This window comes from Siphateles boraxobius, unplaced genomic scaffold (genome assembly GCF_051911475.1).
Source record: "Siphateles boraxobius isolate OS27281-9 unplaced genomic scaffold, OSU_SipBor_1 8, whole genome shotgun sequence".
Lineage (NCBI taxonomy): Eukaryota > Metazoa > Chordata > Actinopteri > Cypriniformes > Leuciscidae > Siphateles > Siphateles boraxobius.
Window position 1 is genome coordinate 31,111,600 of NW_027509208.1, and position 17,626 is coordinate 31,129,225.

The window sequence follows — 17,626 nt, forward strand, 5'->3', positions numbered from 1 at the left end:
GGGAGAGTGTGGAACAACGCAAAATGGGCTGGCAAGACCTTTGGTCAATGGAAGAGAGTAGGATCAGTTTCCTTATTAGGTCAACATATGATGTTCTCCCATCACCGCAGAACCTAAACCTCTGGGTAGGAGAGGATCTCTCTTGTCCTTTGTGTTCATCACCTGCCACATTAAGGCACATTTTGACAGGATGTAAGGTGGCTCTTAGCCAGGGTCGGTTTACTTGGCGCCATGACCAAGTATTGCGATGTTTGGCTTTAGCATTAGAAGGCAAGTGTAGTATGACCAATAAGTTGCCGCCTGTTCTAGCAAAACATTACACGCAGAAATCAATATTCCTCCGCCCAGGCGAGCAACCACCAAGAAAAGGTGCTAACACCAATTCTCGCCCAGGACAACTGGAAGCTGCTATGGACTGGAAGATGCTGGCTGATCTTGATCAACGGCTTATTTTTCCACCTGACATTGCCACCACTAACCTACGACCAGATATTGTTTTGTGGTCTGGATCAGCACGCATTGTTCAACTGATAGAGTTAACAGTGCCATGGGAGGATGCGGTAGATGAGGCATATGAGAGGAAGAAACTGTGGTATGCTCATCTGGCCACTGAAGCAGAACAGCGAGGATGGAGAGCCCAGGTTTATCCAGTGGAGGTGGGTTGTCGAGGTTTTGTGGCACACTCTACAACCCGGTTCCTCAGAGACGTCGGATTCAGTTGCCAAGAGTTGCGTCGCACAGTAAAGAACTTATCTGAAGCAGCAGAAAGGAGCAAAAACAGGCTTTGGTTGAGACGGAAAGATTCTAGCTGGCTGTGTACAGGCCGCCATGCTACGGTTTCGTAGTTCCCTTTCGAGGGAACTCAACACTGCGTCGAGAATCGACACTTTGGGGACGCTCCCTTAGCTTGCGCCTCTGAAGTAAGAATGAAACTAATCCAATACTGATTGGTGTTGCGTCGTGATGTAACATGTGACGGCATAACCGGATGCATAAAAGTGACGCTGACACACACACACATCAGCTTTTAGCTCTTCAGCAAGCGCTCTCTGTGAAACTGTCTGTCTTATTTGGTGTTGTTTGTCTGTGCAAAGCTCTGTATTATGGCGAGTGAACAATACACTAAGTGTGTGCACCCCTGCCCAAGATAATATATATGCCACGGGTGGGGACACGCATCAGCTGTGTGTGTGTGTATTGTTTAGTCAGCTCTCGCTTCCTATTAGAGTGCTGCGCTCCCGCTTGGCTATATTATTTCCTGATGATGGCCAGGCTCACAATCCCCGCGGTTCGGGTCCCGCGTCCATTGAGGGGGCGCGACGGCTCATGGTGCGTTCACACCGGACGCGAATAGCGCGTCAGGCGCGAGTGATTTCAATGTTAAGTCAATGCAAAGACGCGTTACGCGCGTAAAAAATTCCTGCGGCGCGAATGAGGCGTAGAGCGCGGCGCGGTAGACGCGAATTCGCCTCATTCGCGCGTCAAGTTCGCGCGAATGGCGCGAATTAAGCGGCTGGCGCGTTAAGCGCGTTACGCGCGAATGATTTAGTTAGTGCTATTTGTGCATTCACGCGTTTGACGCAAATTCGCGTCTGCCGCCCGAGTTGAAAAATCTGAACTTCTGCGTCAATTCGCGCCGCGTTAACCAATCCGGAGCCTAGCTGCATGCTGCTGTCATGTGGTGAAGTATCTGGAGGCTTCAATAAATTATTTTGTAATATGACTGGTTCTAATGCACAACAAAGCAAATATTTTATCACATAAAACTTGATTTCAATATATGAGACATATTCATTTTGTATTGAATGCTATTTATTCCATATCTAGATATATGAAATATTATTAATGTAAAGACAACCAACATACTGCATAAGTTCGTGTCTGGACAGTGTTGTTCGAGAGAGAGAGAAAAATCACAGGACAGATTAATCACTTTTGGAGGCAGGCTCCATTTATCATCAAAACAAAAATAAATGACAGATTAGGTGGATGAGGGCGAGGGTGCTCCTCGCTCCGATGCGGGACAACAGGTCATCAAGCTGGGCGCGGGACAGGCGGAAGTACCGCTGAAAGCCGCCGTCATCCAGGCGCAGCTCCTGGAGCGAGCCAATGGTGAAACCCGCCACACTGGGTTCGCCTTCGAAGGGTCTGATGGACACAAATACGGTGACGATTACCCCTACGCCGCCGTTCTGCTCTCCAGAGCAAATACAGAGGGGTGACTCTCCGATGAATGCTCGATCAACATAAAAAAGATGGCCGCCAACGGGTTTCGATTCTGACGCGCGTGACGCGCGTAAATTTCGCTTCAAACTTTTGTTTTTACGCGCGTCAGTTTCTCTCTTGACACGCGAATTAACACAAAGTGGTCAAGCGTCAAACTAGACGCGGTAGACGCGAATTTGACGCGCTATTCGCGTCCGGTGTGAACGCACAGTCAGATCGTGGAGATCGCAGAAGGATCTCGCGGATGAGAACGAGAATGCTGAGGCACCTTTTCTCTCATCATCCGCAGATTCTATGACACTCGTTCACGACGCAGAAGCCCGCGATGCGGCTTCTTCTGCCCGTGACGAGTGCCCAGTGCTCGAGCTATCTGTTTATAAGGAAGTAGATGTGCTCAGCATCGGGAACGAGCAACATGAGTCACACTCGCCGGCTTATGTTTCTGCTTATGTAGAGCTCGTGGAGGTTGTGATGCGTGCGGTGGCCAGACTAAATAAATATATAAATAAATATATTTATATATATAAAATATATGAGCTGGCCACAAAATAAGCAGGATGATCCCCGTCAAAATGAACTAGACGAAAGATTCCTGCAGCACCATTCACAACCTCAGAGCCGGGGCTTACTGTTTTTCCCAGATCTTTATAAAAATATAAATATATATATATGTGTAGATCTTGGGAAAAAACCCATTCTTTAGGTATCTCACCACATTCATTATATGTTTATTCGAATGTGGTGGGTGCGAGAGAGTCGGGTTATGGCAAGTTGCCGCAGATGGAGGAAGCTTTAGCGTGCTATCTTTCTCCTGATCCGGCATCTTCACTTTAAGCCCCGGCGCTGCCCAACAAACCGTGCAGGGACACCTCTGCACTGGTTGGCTGGGCTTATATGGTGCAGGAAATTGATGTTGCTCTTCCGGTTGTAAAAACGTTTCGGGACACATCGGTTTCCAGCGAACGCAGGTTGCACTGTCCGCCCCACATTTTTGCGGCCAGGCAGCATTCGCGTTCGCCAATCGAGAATCTTTTTCGGTCCAGCCCTTCCGGAAACCCGCTTCAGGGGGTCGAGAATGAATCCCGATTAATACCCGAAGCCAGGCTCGAGAGCCTGGTTCCTTTGGTAAAATATTTAGAAAAGAAAAGGTCAGGCTGGTGCGTGCCTGCACTCCAGGACGATTTTGCAGGCGTACCAGGCCGATCTTCTTAAAGGCAAATATTTCCTGTTGGCCGCTCCGCTATCTCCTTCTGGCCTGTTTTCCAACGCTGTCACTACAGTCGTTGACAGGTTTCAGGAAGCAAAAAAAAAAAAAAAGAGAGCGTTGCCTCTAGAGGCCCTCCTGCGGGAGTTTGGCAAACAGAGGAAGCACTCTCAACCGAAGTCCTCCAGCCAGAAGGGTGACCTGAGGGCCGTCCTTCAGGCGAAGAGGTCCTAATTGTAGGACCTCTGAGGGCTGCCCCCCCCCCCCCCCCGCTGTGGAACAATCGAGGTTGTTCTAGCAGAAGGTGCCCTCAGGGTAGAAGATGTTGTCACGCCGTCTTTGACGCTTCGGGCCACATCGATTTCCAGCGAACGCACTCCGTGGCGTTCGCCCCAAAAGCTTGCAACAGGGCACCGACTATGGTCACAGAATCTGTATCGACTTTTATCCTGCCGGTCCTCCGCTTCAGGAAGTCGAGAATAGTGCTCGGAAAACGGAAAATAGTGCTTGGGGTGGTACCGACTGCAGTGATTCCAGAACAGGCTCGGGTTATGGAACAAGAGGTACAGACTCTACTGGAATTAAGGGGCCATAGAATGTGTTCCCCTACCAGACAGGGAGTCCGGGTTTTACAGCCGGTACTTTATAGTTCCAAAGAAGGATGGCGGACTGAGGCCAATTTTAGATCTAGGGCTTTTGAATCGTTCTTTGAGGAGATTCAGGTTCAAAATGCTTACTATTCCCATTATCGTGAGCCATATCAGATCCGAGGACTGGTTTGTCACGATGGATCTAAAAGACTCTTATTTCATGTCTCCATCCTTCCATGTCACAGGAGGTTCCTGAGGTTGCTTTCGGGGGCGAAGCATACCAATATCGGGTTCTTCCGTTCGGCCTAGCACTCTCTCCCCGCACGTTCACAAAGTGTATGGATGCGGCTCTGGCTCCACTGAGGCTTCAGGGCATCCGTATACTGAATTACATCGGCGACTGGCTCATATTGGCCCAGTCTCGAGAAATGGCAGTTCGGCATCGAGATGTTGTCCTTGGCCACATTCAGAACCGGGGGTTGAGGCTCAACACTAAGAAAAATGTGTTGGACCCAGCTCAGAAGACTACTCTTCTGGGCGTGGTATAGAATTCGGTTACGATGCGGGCACGTATGTCTCCCGCTCGTATCGAATCCATCCTGGCCATGGTGTCCGGGATAAAGCTAGGCCAGGCCATCACTGTAAAGCAATTTCAAAGACTGCTGGGCCTCATAACAGCGGCATCCAACATAATTCCTTTGGGCCTGTTTCACATGAGGCCCCTTCAGTGGTGGCTCAAAGCCAAGGGTTTTTTCCCCAAGGGGAATCCGTTCCATATAATAAAGGTTACGCGCAGATGCCTTCGTTCCCTATTAATATGGAAGAAACCTTGGTTCTTTTCCCAAGGGCTAGTGGTAGGGGCCTCATGTCGCCGGGAAACTGTTTCGACAGACGCTTCCCTCGCTGGCTGGGGCGCGGTCTCGGACGGCCGCTTTGCCAGGGGTCTGTGGCAGGACCATCATCATTCTTGGCATATAAATTGCCTAGAGATGTTGGCTGTGTTCAGGGCTCTGAGGAGCTTCCTCACAGACATCAAAGGTTACCACGTCTCAGTGGTAGCTTATCTAAACCGACAAAGGACACTCAGATCGCGCCCTCTATCCAGATTGGCGCATCAGATCATTTTATGGCCCCAAGGGAAAATATTATCTATAAGAGCAATATATGTCCCGGGGGAGCGGACATCCTGTCGAGACAGGGGCTGAGGCCCAGGGAATGGAGACTCCATCCAGAGGTGGTGGTGTTCATATGGCAGAGGTTTGGACCAGTGGAAGTGGATCTGTTTGTGTCTCGAGGGACGTCCATCCCACTTTCCACTTTGGTTCTCCCTCACTCATCCAGCCCCGCTGGGGTTGGATGCCATGGTACAGGCCTGGCCGAGGCTTCGCCTGTACGCTTTTCCTGGAGAGGGTCCGTCAGGAGGGCATCAGTCTTCTTCTGATAGCCCTGTTTTGGCCAGCCCGAGTATGGTTTTCAGACTTAATTTCACCCCTGATAGCTCCGCCATGGCAGATTCCTCTGAGGAGGGGTCTGTTGTCTCAGGCGGAGGGCACTATATTCCATCCTCATCCAGAGCTGTGGAAATTGTGGGTCTGGCCTCTGAGGGGGCTCAGTACCTAGATGCTGGTCTATCATCTGGGGTGGTCAAAACCATACTTATCTCTAGGGCTCCGTCTACTAGGAGATTATATGGCCTCAAGTGAAATATTTTTCTACTTGGTGTAGAGAACTTGAGTTAGACCCAGTTAACTGCCCAATGGCTTCAGTTCTGGAGTTTCTTCAAGATTGTTTCTCTGCGAATCTCTCCCCTTCCACACGTAGGGTGTACGTGGCTGCCATTGCGGCGTTCCATGCACCACTAAATGTTGGGCCTTTAGGGAGGCACCAACTGGTCATACTATTTCTCCATGGTATTGGAGGATGAGACAGACAGTCAGGTAACTAAATTGTATAGTATTTACAGTCATTATGTTCCTGTGTATATTGCGTGAATGACGGGTGGTTGGGCAGATATTGTGTTTTGCGGTAGTTCGTATGCCATACGGAACCGTTGCCACTGAAACTGCATATTAACGCATCAGTGGGGCTCGACAGCCTTAGTCAAACGGGTTGGCGCGTATGGTTGGGTTAAGGAGAGATTGTGAGATTGTGGTTAGGTCTCAGCAGCAACTGTTGGTTTATATGTATAAGTTGTATAGTATTTACAGTCATTACGTTCCTGTGTATATTGCGTGAATGACGGGTGGTTGGGCAGATATTGTGTTTTGTGGTACGTGGTATGCTATACGGAACCGTTGCCACTGAAACTGCATATTAACGCACCAGTGGGGCTCGACAGCCTTAGTCAAACGGGTTGGCGCGTATGGTTGGGTTGCGGAGAGATTGTGAGATTGTGGTTAGGTCTCAGCAGCAAGAGGGAAGTAGAGGTCAGTAAGCTGGGCTGAGTTGGGTGGGGGACGGAGGGGGGTGACTCTGGGACGCCAGAGTCACTGTCGAGCCCTCTTGTGGTGTCGTGGGCTAGTCGACGAAACACTGAGGAAGGAAGGTGCCCACTTGAAGACCCTAGAGATGTTCCCTACTCCGCTCAATCCAGAGGGTTGTTATGCACTGTGGTTGCAGCCGTTGTGTGTGCTGACGCGCAATACACTGCAGCTATTAACACCAGACAGAAGGAGATTCACGTCACCAGATGGAAAGAAGCGGAAATGGATGGAGAAGCATAGGTTACTTTAAAGCTACGTCTTAGTTGGTGATTATCTTGGCGAAAGCCGAGTACAAATCAGCATGAAGTTTTTTAACACCTACTCTCGTGCAATGGAAATCATGTCTGAAACTTAAATGAATGAATAATAAATGAATAAAAAATCACTTAAATACAGTTACATGCTTTTTAAATAAAGCAACATGCAGCATATCATTAGCTAATACAAAGACATAAGAGTGTTGGGACAATGATAGACTGTGCATTTATTTCTATTTATTAAACTGAAACTTAATGAAATAAATAAATTAAAAAACATCAACAAAGTATTTAATTGACATCACTGCAATAGATTTAATCCTTTTAGATAAACCAACATGCAGCATATCAATGTTTCTTGGTCTTCTGCTGGACTAAAGCACAGGCTCTGCTCTTCAGCACAATGTTAAACACAAAACTCAGACAACAGAAACCCAGTTGCAGTCCGTAACTTTTTTGGGTTAAAAATTAATCTTTGAACAAGTACATAACCAGCCAGTGTTTGAAACTATCTGTTTGCCTTAGCTCATGTTTGCCTTAGCTGGACCTAATGTTTTTAATTCCAGTGGTACTGGTGGATTTCCGTGGGAAATTCAAGCATGTCTTTGCGTCATTACGTCACATCTGTACACATAAAGGAGTAATCTCGGCCAGGAGGCTATGAGTGTGAGGATGTTGGAGGTGGAGATTTATAACCTTTTCTCACAGCACTTGATATAGGTAAACTTATCAATTTGATGGCGGATCCAGAAAGGTTCAAACAACAGATGATTTTTATGTTGTTCTGATATGTAAAACCATAAAATTATAAAAGGAGTTATTTTTCACATGACTGTACATATATATATATATATATATATATATATATATATATATATATATATAATGTGGATTTTATATTACCTGAATTTTCTGGGAGTTCATTTCAGTTGGAAAATTCTGGACTCTTTGTGTACGTAATATAATAGGCTCCTCCCCTATTTTCAAATCATACACGACCACATCGAATGGGCTACTCTAGGATACTATGTTTCCTTATATCATGCACATCAAGAAATGCACTGACACACACATACAAAATCTAGCTGTTTTTGGAGAATGGAATGGCTATAATGTTCTGTTGTTCAATCAAACTCTTGTCATTTATATCCTTTCTATCCAAAGCCATGGCACCAACAAATAAAGCTTTAATCTCTTCTTCTAACCCCATGTTTAGCGTTTTAGTGCTACTAACATTCTATCTCCGTTAATCCAGCCCATATCTGTTGATCATGTTCAATAGAGAGTGATTGACCAGCCTGGTGGCACATTTAAACAGATTAGGGTAATGATATTCAGGTTATGTTACACCCTGCAGTAATATAATGGTGTTTTTTTCCATATTTGTATGGTTTTACAGGCCCTCATCTCCAGTTTGAGGATGAGGTTACTGCTTTACAGCTTCAAGTGGACAAGCTCACTGCTTTGGGTGTTAATAAGATCATTGCCCTTGGACATTCTGGCTTCGCAGTGGACAAAAAGATTGCAAAGAAAGTTCGGGGAGTGGACGTTGTGATTGGAGGGCACACCAATACATTCTGGTTCACAGGTATGCATCATATAATTGCCGCAATGTGCGTGAATTATATGTATATTTATTACTCATACAAGAACGTCAGTTTACATTTGTAATTTTCTCATCATTTACTTGCGCTGAAGTTTTTCTTTTTTACCGCGGAGCACAATAGTAGGGTGCAACAGGGCTAAAGGCACACCTTAAGGTAAATGTGATTTTCACTAATCCCATAATGTACGATTGCAGAAAAACTATATTTTTTCCAAGACAATCACTTCAGTAAAAGTTTGTACTATTTTCTGTTTATTTTGAAAAATAAAAGAATGTGTTTTTGTTTTCGATATATATACTTTCAATTTTAATTCAAATTAATCAATCACATTTAATTTAAATTCACATTAGAATTTAAAATCACAACAAAAATCTGAATATTAAAAATATTCTAAAAGTTTTTTACACTTCTTCAAGGAGATCCCATAATATTTTAATATGGCTTCAACAATAACAAGGAATTAACAATACATATATTATTTTATTATATGATATGATTAATGTTATATTGTTAAATATGATGGTTTCATTATTAATATGGTGATCATCTCTAAGGTGTACAGCCAATGATATTAACAGACCTGCAAACTCACAAAAGGTGAAAAAAGTGAAAAAAGGTTCACAAATCCTTCCACGGCTTCTCCAGAAGAACAAGCCATCTCTGATCAAGTGTCAGCTACGAGACGAGTGACTCTCCGGTGTTGGTGTGACGGCGATCTCCAGCGAGTGCACACTGCCTGCTGATCTGTGCAGTGGTCTGGCAGTCAGTGTGTTTCTCCCTGGGCGCTTCAACATCCGCAGAGTTTTCCTCTCACAAAAGAGCTTTGCACGTCTTTTTAAGGCGAGACACTAAAGGAAAATAGGGTAATTTTTTTAACTAGCAGATATCACCATGAAACTTTGCCAGTTGATTACCTACATTAAGATGAGAAAAAAATTTATTACAAGTTTTCTGTAATTTAATGTTTAAATATGCAAATTAGACATTATCTAATTAAATGTGCACAAATTTGCATATATTAAAAAAAAAACGGAATCTGAGTATTGGATTAAGCCAGGTTCAAAATTATTTTTTCATTGTGTTCACATATTAGATGGGGAAAAAATTACAGAGGGATTTATAGATATATACTTTTGTTATCCTGTAAATCAGAATATACTGCCAATAGCCTTAAAAAAAGATTTTCGACATGTTTTTTGTAATAAAATGTCATATAAATCAGGCTAGGAATAATATATTTACAAATCCCTCTGTAAATGTCTTCATAATATAACTAGGTACAAGACTGGAAAGTTTGGTGTATATAGGTGCTACTGAAGTGGAGATTTCAGACTTGGAGTATGAGACAAGAGTCATTTTGAGAAAACGGGCTTTAAAGATTTAGCATCAGCCAATGAGATTGCGCATTTAGAGTAAAATCCCCCCTTTTACTTTCGCGATTGGTTGCTGATAAAAATGAAATGACCATATTTGGATCCAGCAGTATTGTACAGGAGAGAGCGAGCTTTCTAACGGTGTGTGTGATGATGGTGCAAATCGCGATCGCGGAGAAGAGGGATGATTTATAACGACAACTTTTGATGAATTTATGAGAAATGTACAGACGCAAACAGACAAAGTGTAGTAAAATAAAGACCTAAATGTGTATTTCGGACTTTTTTTCACCACAAGTCTGAAAGAAGACATGCTATTGAAGACAAATATCCCAAAATCTCAAAATTGACCAGTGAAAAAAAAACAATGTTTTTGCCTGCCGTGTCTTGCCTTAATGATGCCTTGCCCGTGCGAGTAGACTCATTTCTGAATCTGATGGGCACGATTTCTAGCCTGGCTCCGCCCTCCTACGCACTTCCGCTCAATTTCATTTTCCTTCAGTACTACGTCTGGGATTGCGCTGTAGACTTTGGTTTTCTCCGATCAATTTTTTACCGGGCCAATCAGCGAACAGAGGGAGTGGATGAGAACGATGACGTTGATGTCGACTCGTGCGTTATTTTGAGTTGTAGTTCAAAATAAGAAAGATGCGAGCGAAGCCATTCGGCCCGTTGTGGCAACGCTGCCGAATATCAAGAAGTTAAAGCCGGAGCAAGAACAATCTTTGCTTAGTTTTGTGTTTATGGCCATCCTCCCACGGGGTTCGGGAAAAGACATATGTCACGACCAAACGTCAGCGATTGGTTATGGCAGATAGAGTGACTCTGGGCAGATCCAATAGTTTTAGACTTCAATAGAATACCCGCCTACAAGGAAGTTAACGCTTGTCAATGGAGCGGTGCCAGACTCTCTGTACAAATGAAATGTACGAGAGTCTGGTCGAACCAGGCTACACGATTTCTGCGTGTTTGGGCATTGATCACGCTAGAGCAGCGCTCGTGGATGACTCGTGTTCAACTTCGTCATATGATGAAGTTGCACTGGCGGAAATCGCGAGGGGGTCGGTAAAAATATCATTAAAAGTAGGGCTGCACCATATTGGGAAAATATGCAATATGCGATATTGTTGTTGAGTATTGCGATAACGATATTTCTTGCGATATAACATTTCCTTTTTTACTTTAACATTTTACTTTTTTATCATTTATATGTAATGATCATACTAAATAAACGGGTAGGCTAATAGATATTCTTCTGATCTTCTGTTTTTTCAGAAGGAGTTACACTTGCAACACTTTGATTAATAGCTGTCTGTGAGACTCTGTTATTGTTATTTGGCATTTCGTTAGCAGTTTTGGTAGATTTGGGCTTACACTTTTTGAAGTCTTCATATAGCTCCCTGAGGTTGCGTTCTAGATGACTGTGGAGATTAGTTTCCCCTCTCCCCTGACAATTTTTCGGCACGGCTCAGTGACACAGTACCTGCATTTGTGACAGGTCTTCTCTATTGAAGCCAAAATATTGCCATATTTCAGACGCACAGGTCTTTTTATTAGGTCAACATATGATGTTCTCCCATCACCGCAGAACCTAAACCTCTGGGTAGGAGAGGATCCATCTTGTCCTTTGTGTTCATCACCTGCCACATTAAGGCACATTTTGACAGGATGTAAGGTGGCTCTTAGCCAGGGTCGATTTACTTGGCGCCATGACCAAGTATTGCGATGTTTGGCTTTAGCATTGGAAGGCAAGCGTAGTATGACCAATAAATTGCCGCCTGTTCTAGCAAAACATTACACGCAGAAGACAATATTCCTCCGCCCAGGCGAGCAACCACCAAGAAAAGGTGCTAACACCAATTCTCGCCCAGGACAACTGGAAGCTGCTAGGGACTGGAAGATGCTGGTTGATCTTGATCAACGGCTTATTTTTCCACCTGAGATTGCCACCACTAACCTACGACCAGATATTGTTTTGTGGTCTGGATCAGCACGCATTGTTCAACTGATAGAGTTAACAGTGCCATGGGAGGATGCGGTAGATGAGGCATATGAGAGGAAGAAACTGCGGTATGCTCATCTGGCCACTGAAGCAGAACAGCGAGGATGGAGAGTCCAGGTTTATCCAGTGGAAGTGGGTTGTCGTGGTTTTGTGGCACACTCTACAACCCGGTTCCTCAGAGACGTCGGATTCAGTGGCCAAGAGTTGCGTCGTACAGTAAAGAACTTATCTGAAGCAGCAGAAAGGAGCAGCAACTGGCTGTGGTTGAGACGGAAAGATTCTAGCTGGCTGTGTACAGGCCGCCATGCTACGGTTTCGTAGAATTCTTGAAAACTTGAAAGGTCTGTTGGTTTATTTGTATAGGTTGTATAGTATTTACAGTCATTACGTTCCTGTGTATATTGCGTGAATGACGGGTGGTTGGACAGATATTGTGTTTTGCGGTAGGTGGTATGCCATACGGAACCGTTGCCACTGAAACTGCATATTAACGCACCAGTGGGGCTCGACAGCCTTAGTCAAACGGGTTGGCGCGTATGGTTGGGTTGCGGAGAGATTGTAAGATTGTGGTTAGGTCTCAGCAGCAACTGTTGGTTTATTTGTATAGGTTGTATAGTATTTACAGTCATTACGTTCCTGTATATATTGCGTGAATGACGGGTGGTTGGGCAGATATTGTGTTTTGTGGTAGGTGGTATGCCATACGGAACCGTTGCCACTGAAACTGCATATTAACGCACCAGTGGAGCTCGACAGCCTTAGTCAAACGGGTTGGCGCGTATGGTTGGGTTGCGGTGAGATTGTGGTTAGGTCTCAGCAGCAACTGTTGGTTTATTTGTATAGGTTGTATAGTATTTACAGTCATTACGTTCCTGTGTATATTGCGTGAATGACGGGTGGTTGGGCAGATATTGTGTTTTGTGGTAGGTGGTATGCCATACGGAACCGTTGCCACTGAAACTGCATATTAACGCACCAGTGGGGCTCGACAGCCTTAGTCAAACGGGTTGGCGCGTATGGTTGGGTTGCGGAGAGATTGTGGTTAGGTCTCAGCAGCAAGAGGGAAGTAGAGGTCAGTAAGCTGGGCTGAGTTGAGTGGGGGACGGAGGGGGGTGACTCTGGGACGCCAGAGTCACTGTCGAGCCCTCTTGAGGTGTCGTGGGCTAGTCGACGAAACACTGAGGACGGAAGGTGCCCACTTGAAGACCCTAGAGATGTTCCCTACTCCGCTCAATCCAGAGGGTTGTTATGGGGGACCGCACTGTGGTTGCAGCCGTTGTGTGTGCTGACGCGCAATACACTGTATTAACACCAGACAGAAAATTCACGTCACCAGATGGAAAGAAGCGTAAATGGATGGAGAAGCATAGGTTACTGTAAAGCTACGTCTTAGTTGGTGATTATCTTGGCGAAAACCGAGTACAAATCAGCATGAAGTTTTAACATCTACTCTCGTGTAATGGAAATCATTTAGGCACAGGTTCTTCGCTGTTGTCATTTTCCTCTCTTGTCTCTACTCCCGCCATTAGTAATTTTCCACTCTCGTCTCAGGTTTCCCTTGGGTCCGATCTAGCCAATAGCATAATAGCACCTACTGGGGAGGCAGGTATAAAGATAGAAAGGCCCCATCTGATTGGTCAAATTTGGATAAACAATCTATGCATGCGTGCAACACACAAATGCTTGGCACATAGAATAAATGTAATTTATTGCACCTCTCTGCGATATGGATATCGCATATACTATTATCGCGATGACGATAAATTTTCGATATATTGTCAAGCCCTAATTAAAAGCATGTGTAAAATTAATTACATGATATATACTTTATATAAATGTTTGTGAAAGTACTAGTAAAACAATACAAATGCAAAATATGATTAGAAACATTTTGAGTCCTCCTCCGTCGCCGCCTCACAGTGGTTTGGTCCTGGCTCATGATTCGTAATTGAGCGACAGTGGAGCGTTTTCGGAGCGAGAGAAACTGGGGTTGGGTATCGGTTGGGTTTTATCCGATACCAGTACCTACTCTGTATTTTTAAACGGTTCCGGTGCTTAAACGGTTCTTGAAACGGTACTTAAGAAAACGAAACCGCACACAGTTTGTCAAAAATAATACCCTTTTATTTACAGGGCCAAACTGGACACAATATTAACTTAAATCTTTAAACAATATAAATACCGATACAAGTAACATATGGTAATAATAAATAAACCAATATAAAATAAAAATTCACATTTACATAATATCAAATAAAACAATATTGTATCAAACAATGTAATAATACTTGAGATTAATAGAGATTACTACCAGGGTAATCTAATCTCGACATGGCTACAGGTTCCCATGTTTTGTCAGCTTGAACCAGTCATGTAAGTTATCTGGTCTTTGTACTATTTACGGCAACGCTTAGTTTGGCGAGTTTGGTATTTCTTTCCCACTGCGTCTTAGCTACGCAGCATTGGGTGAACCTATGAAAGAGAACGTCTCTGGTTACTGGTGTAACCTATGTCCTCTAAATAGGGAACGAGGCGCTGCGTTCGCTGCCAAACTCCTCGCGCTGCCGACAAGCTTCCTTTTTCGGCAGAAAAATCTGAGGAGCAGAAGATGCGCGCGGTAATATAATATGACGACGTAAGAGCGTCGAGGATTGGCCAATGGATTGGCGTGATTCTATATGGGCTCCAGACAATCGGCACAGAGAGGGCGTTCTGACGCGTAATTTTATACGTGTAATGCAGCCAAACCTTGGAGCATTTTGTCTTCGTCAACTTCATTAATCCCCTCGCTATCAGCAGACGTTCCGGGAGTCTCCCGCATATTGATAATGGCTCCCTGATGCCCGCAAATTAGTTAAAATCTCCCGTAATCTAGAGCGAGCGAGCAAGAGCGCGCATGCGAGACAGAACAGACTAGGGCTGCTCGATTATGGAAAAAATCATAATCACGATTATTTTGGTCAGTATTGAAATCACGATTATTTCACACGATTATTTCACATGACTTTGGGAACATGTTGCATTTATTAAAAGACACCTTTCAACAACTCTTAAAAAAATCTAAATTTGCACATTTATTGTACTTTTTTAAATATTAAACAGACTTGCAAACTCACAAGTGGTGAAAAAGGTGACATGTTTACAAAGTAATTTCTTGTAGGGGGTCACCAGGGCGTTATTTGCCTTTATAAAGGACAATTTATTAAACCTTACTAAATATATGTTTTATGTCAAATTCTTACATTTGATCAAATTCAGTTTTAATAAAAAGGGCTGTTATCCATTCAATTAATTTACACTTATTATGAGTGTAAATATTATGAGATTAATGTTTAAACAAATAATAAAATAAAAAATAAAATCAATTATGCCTTTGCCTTTAAACAATAAATCAATAGGTGGCGACAAGTGACCGTCTTAATAAATGAATCATTGAGTCATTCATTAAAACGATTTGTTCAAAATAATGAATCCTACAGTAACAAAACACAGCGCTTAGTGATGCTTTTCTTTTGTAACTATTTTCGTCGGTGAAATGGAACAAAACCAGTCAATATTGTATCTAAAATGTAAGTTACCACATATAAACTAGGCTACTTGTTTATAAAACTATAAATTCAGTGTAACATTTGCAATCGTGATATTATAGAACAGCCCTTAATCGTGTTATGTTACTTAACTATATCATATAGCTTATTATAAATAAAAAGAACTCAACATTTCTACCTCAGTATGTTTTTTCTGTGAGTTTTTGTGTGAGCTGTTAGGCTCATTTGTTTTGATTTGTCCACTAATGTCTCTCTCACAAAGGCTAAAGCGCTGCTTCCAGAAACTATTACCGATCTCTGTTTACACTGACTGTATAAGATCAAAACCATCTCACGTTTCGATCGGTCGGGCAAGTTAAACTCTTTCACTTGAAACTTAAAAATCCCCTTTTCCCGGACAAACAGACACGTTTTAATGTCGCTCCCTGTGTTCATTCTCGATTTGTTTCGTTCTGTAAAGCGGAACAGATGATCAGGTCATGTGCGCTCGCTGCCTTTCGCTTTAACTGAGGCGCTACAGTGATCGAGCAGAAATGAATGAAATTTTAAATTTTAAAGAGATCGCTACAGCTCGAGAGACGTCTATGGTCTCACTCCAGTCTATATTAAATTAGCCAATTGTTATTGTGAAGTTTATTGTGCTTGCAGTTTATGCCTGTATAGGCTGAGAGAGTTTATGACTTCGGGAGGGACGGATGTGCGCGTGCGTGAGTCATTCAGAACACAAGACAAAATAACATGACAAAATAATCGTTTTTACTCGATTGTACTATTTTGGAGATCGTTGGGAGCTAAAATCGAAATTGAAATCAAAATTCGATTAATTGCACAGCCCTAGAACAGACTGTGCTCCAAACCGTGTAGCGTACGCACAGCGAAGAAGGAGAGGGAGAGAGTGAGAGACCTTGCATGTGTGCGGCCTCATGACACAGAGAGTCAGGCACCGACATTTTCGATCTTATTCGGTCTGGTTACTACCGTTTACGTCGGAACCGGTTCCCTATTGGCACCGCGTTTCGGTACCCAACCCTAACCGCCACAGTAGCGTACATCAACTGTCAAGGTGGTCTACACTCCCGCGTATGCCGGAAATTGCCTGCCACCTCCTCCTATGGAGTCAGAAGCATCTAAGGTCGCTTTGAGCCATTTATCCCCGGAGCCCTGAACTGTGCAGCCGACGAGCTCTCCCGGCTTCAGCCCCTCCCTGGAGAATGGCGGCCTACTCTCACGTGATCCTGAGACCCCGGATATGAGCTCAAGGTTCCCACCACTCCTTTTCGAGATCAGGTGGTGAACCTGCAAGCGCTGCCCCTGGAGGAGGCAGACCCAGCCTTGGCACTGCTCTGTCCACTACGCGCTCTCCGCGCCTATGTAGACCGAACGCAGTGTTTCAGGACCTCAGACCAGCTCTTTGTCTGTTATGGTGGGAAGCTGAAGCGAAAGGCTCTCTCCAAGCAAAGGTTGTCTCACTGGATAGTGGACGCCATTGCTTTGGCATACCAGCAGCAAGGTCGACCATGCCCCGTTGGTGTGACAGCCCACTCCACCTGGAGTGTGGCTTGCTCTAGGAACACCACAGTATTCTCCATATGCATCCCCCTCCGGGTCATATGTGTATTATGTAAGTCCCCCTCCCCCCCTTGGGTTGGCATTATTTGCATATTTCCTCTGAGATATGAGATATGCTTCCCAGTGTACCTTGGTATTCCTGTGTTAAGTAGAAGTCCTTCGTCCATACCAGTCTCACGACAGGGAGCTCAGACTTACGCAGGGCACTGGAAGACAGCTGTGAAGGTGGCGTGATTAGACTGGAAACCCATTCGTTGTCACGACGGAACTCATAGTGACAACGAAAGGGAACGTCTCGGTTACGTAACCGAGACGTTCACTATTACAAGCAAAAAAAAAAAGGAAAAGACCCCATTTGCTTCAAGTAAAAAAAACGCATTTATTGACATTAGGGCTGGGCATTGACACACATTTCATCGATTAATATCGATTAATTTGGGGCCGATTAGGTACAGAACATGTCAAATTTTCTTCAAAGAAAGCTCTCAAACTAATGCTGTAAACTATACATAGAACTCCGGTTGGTACATTCAGTAATTATAATATTAAAGGTTAAAATTTACTAATTTATAGGCTACTTACATTTAAATTACACATAACGTTATAATAATACTTTAATTACATAATTATGTTTCTACTCATTTAAAAAAATATATAAACATTTAAATGGCTGTCATAAAATTGATTTATTCAAGCATACATTACATATTGAAGAACAGGTTAGTAGAAGAAGTAAAAATACAATGGATATGCAATATAGTGCATAT

At 43.8% G+C, this 17,626-nt stretch overlaps 1 protein-coding gene across 1 annotated transcript in view; it reads left to right on the forward strand.

Annotated features, from left to right (window-relative positions):
• nt5e (5'-nucleotidase, ecto (CD73)) overlaps nucleotides 1-17,626 on the forward strand; it is a 70,026-nt gene that overhangs the window by 38,284 nt on the left and 14,116 nt on the right. The window contains exon 3 of the mRNA XM_077219656.1: nucleotides 8,160-8,348. Coding sequence (XP_077075771.1) covers nucleotides 8,160-8,348 — 189 coding nt within the window. The remainder of the gene's footprint in view (nucleotides 1-8,159; nucleotides 8,349-17,626) is intronic.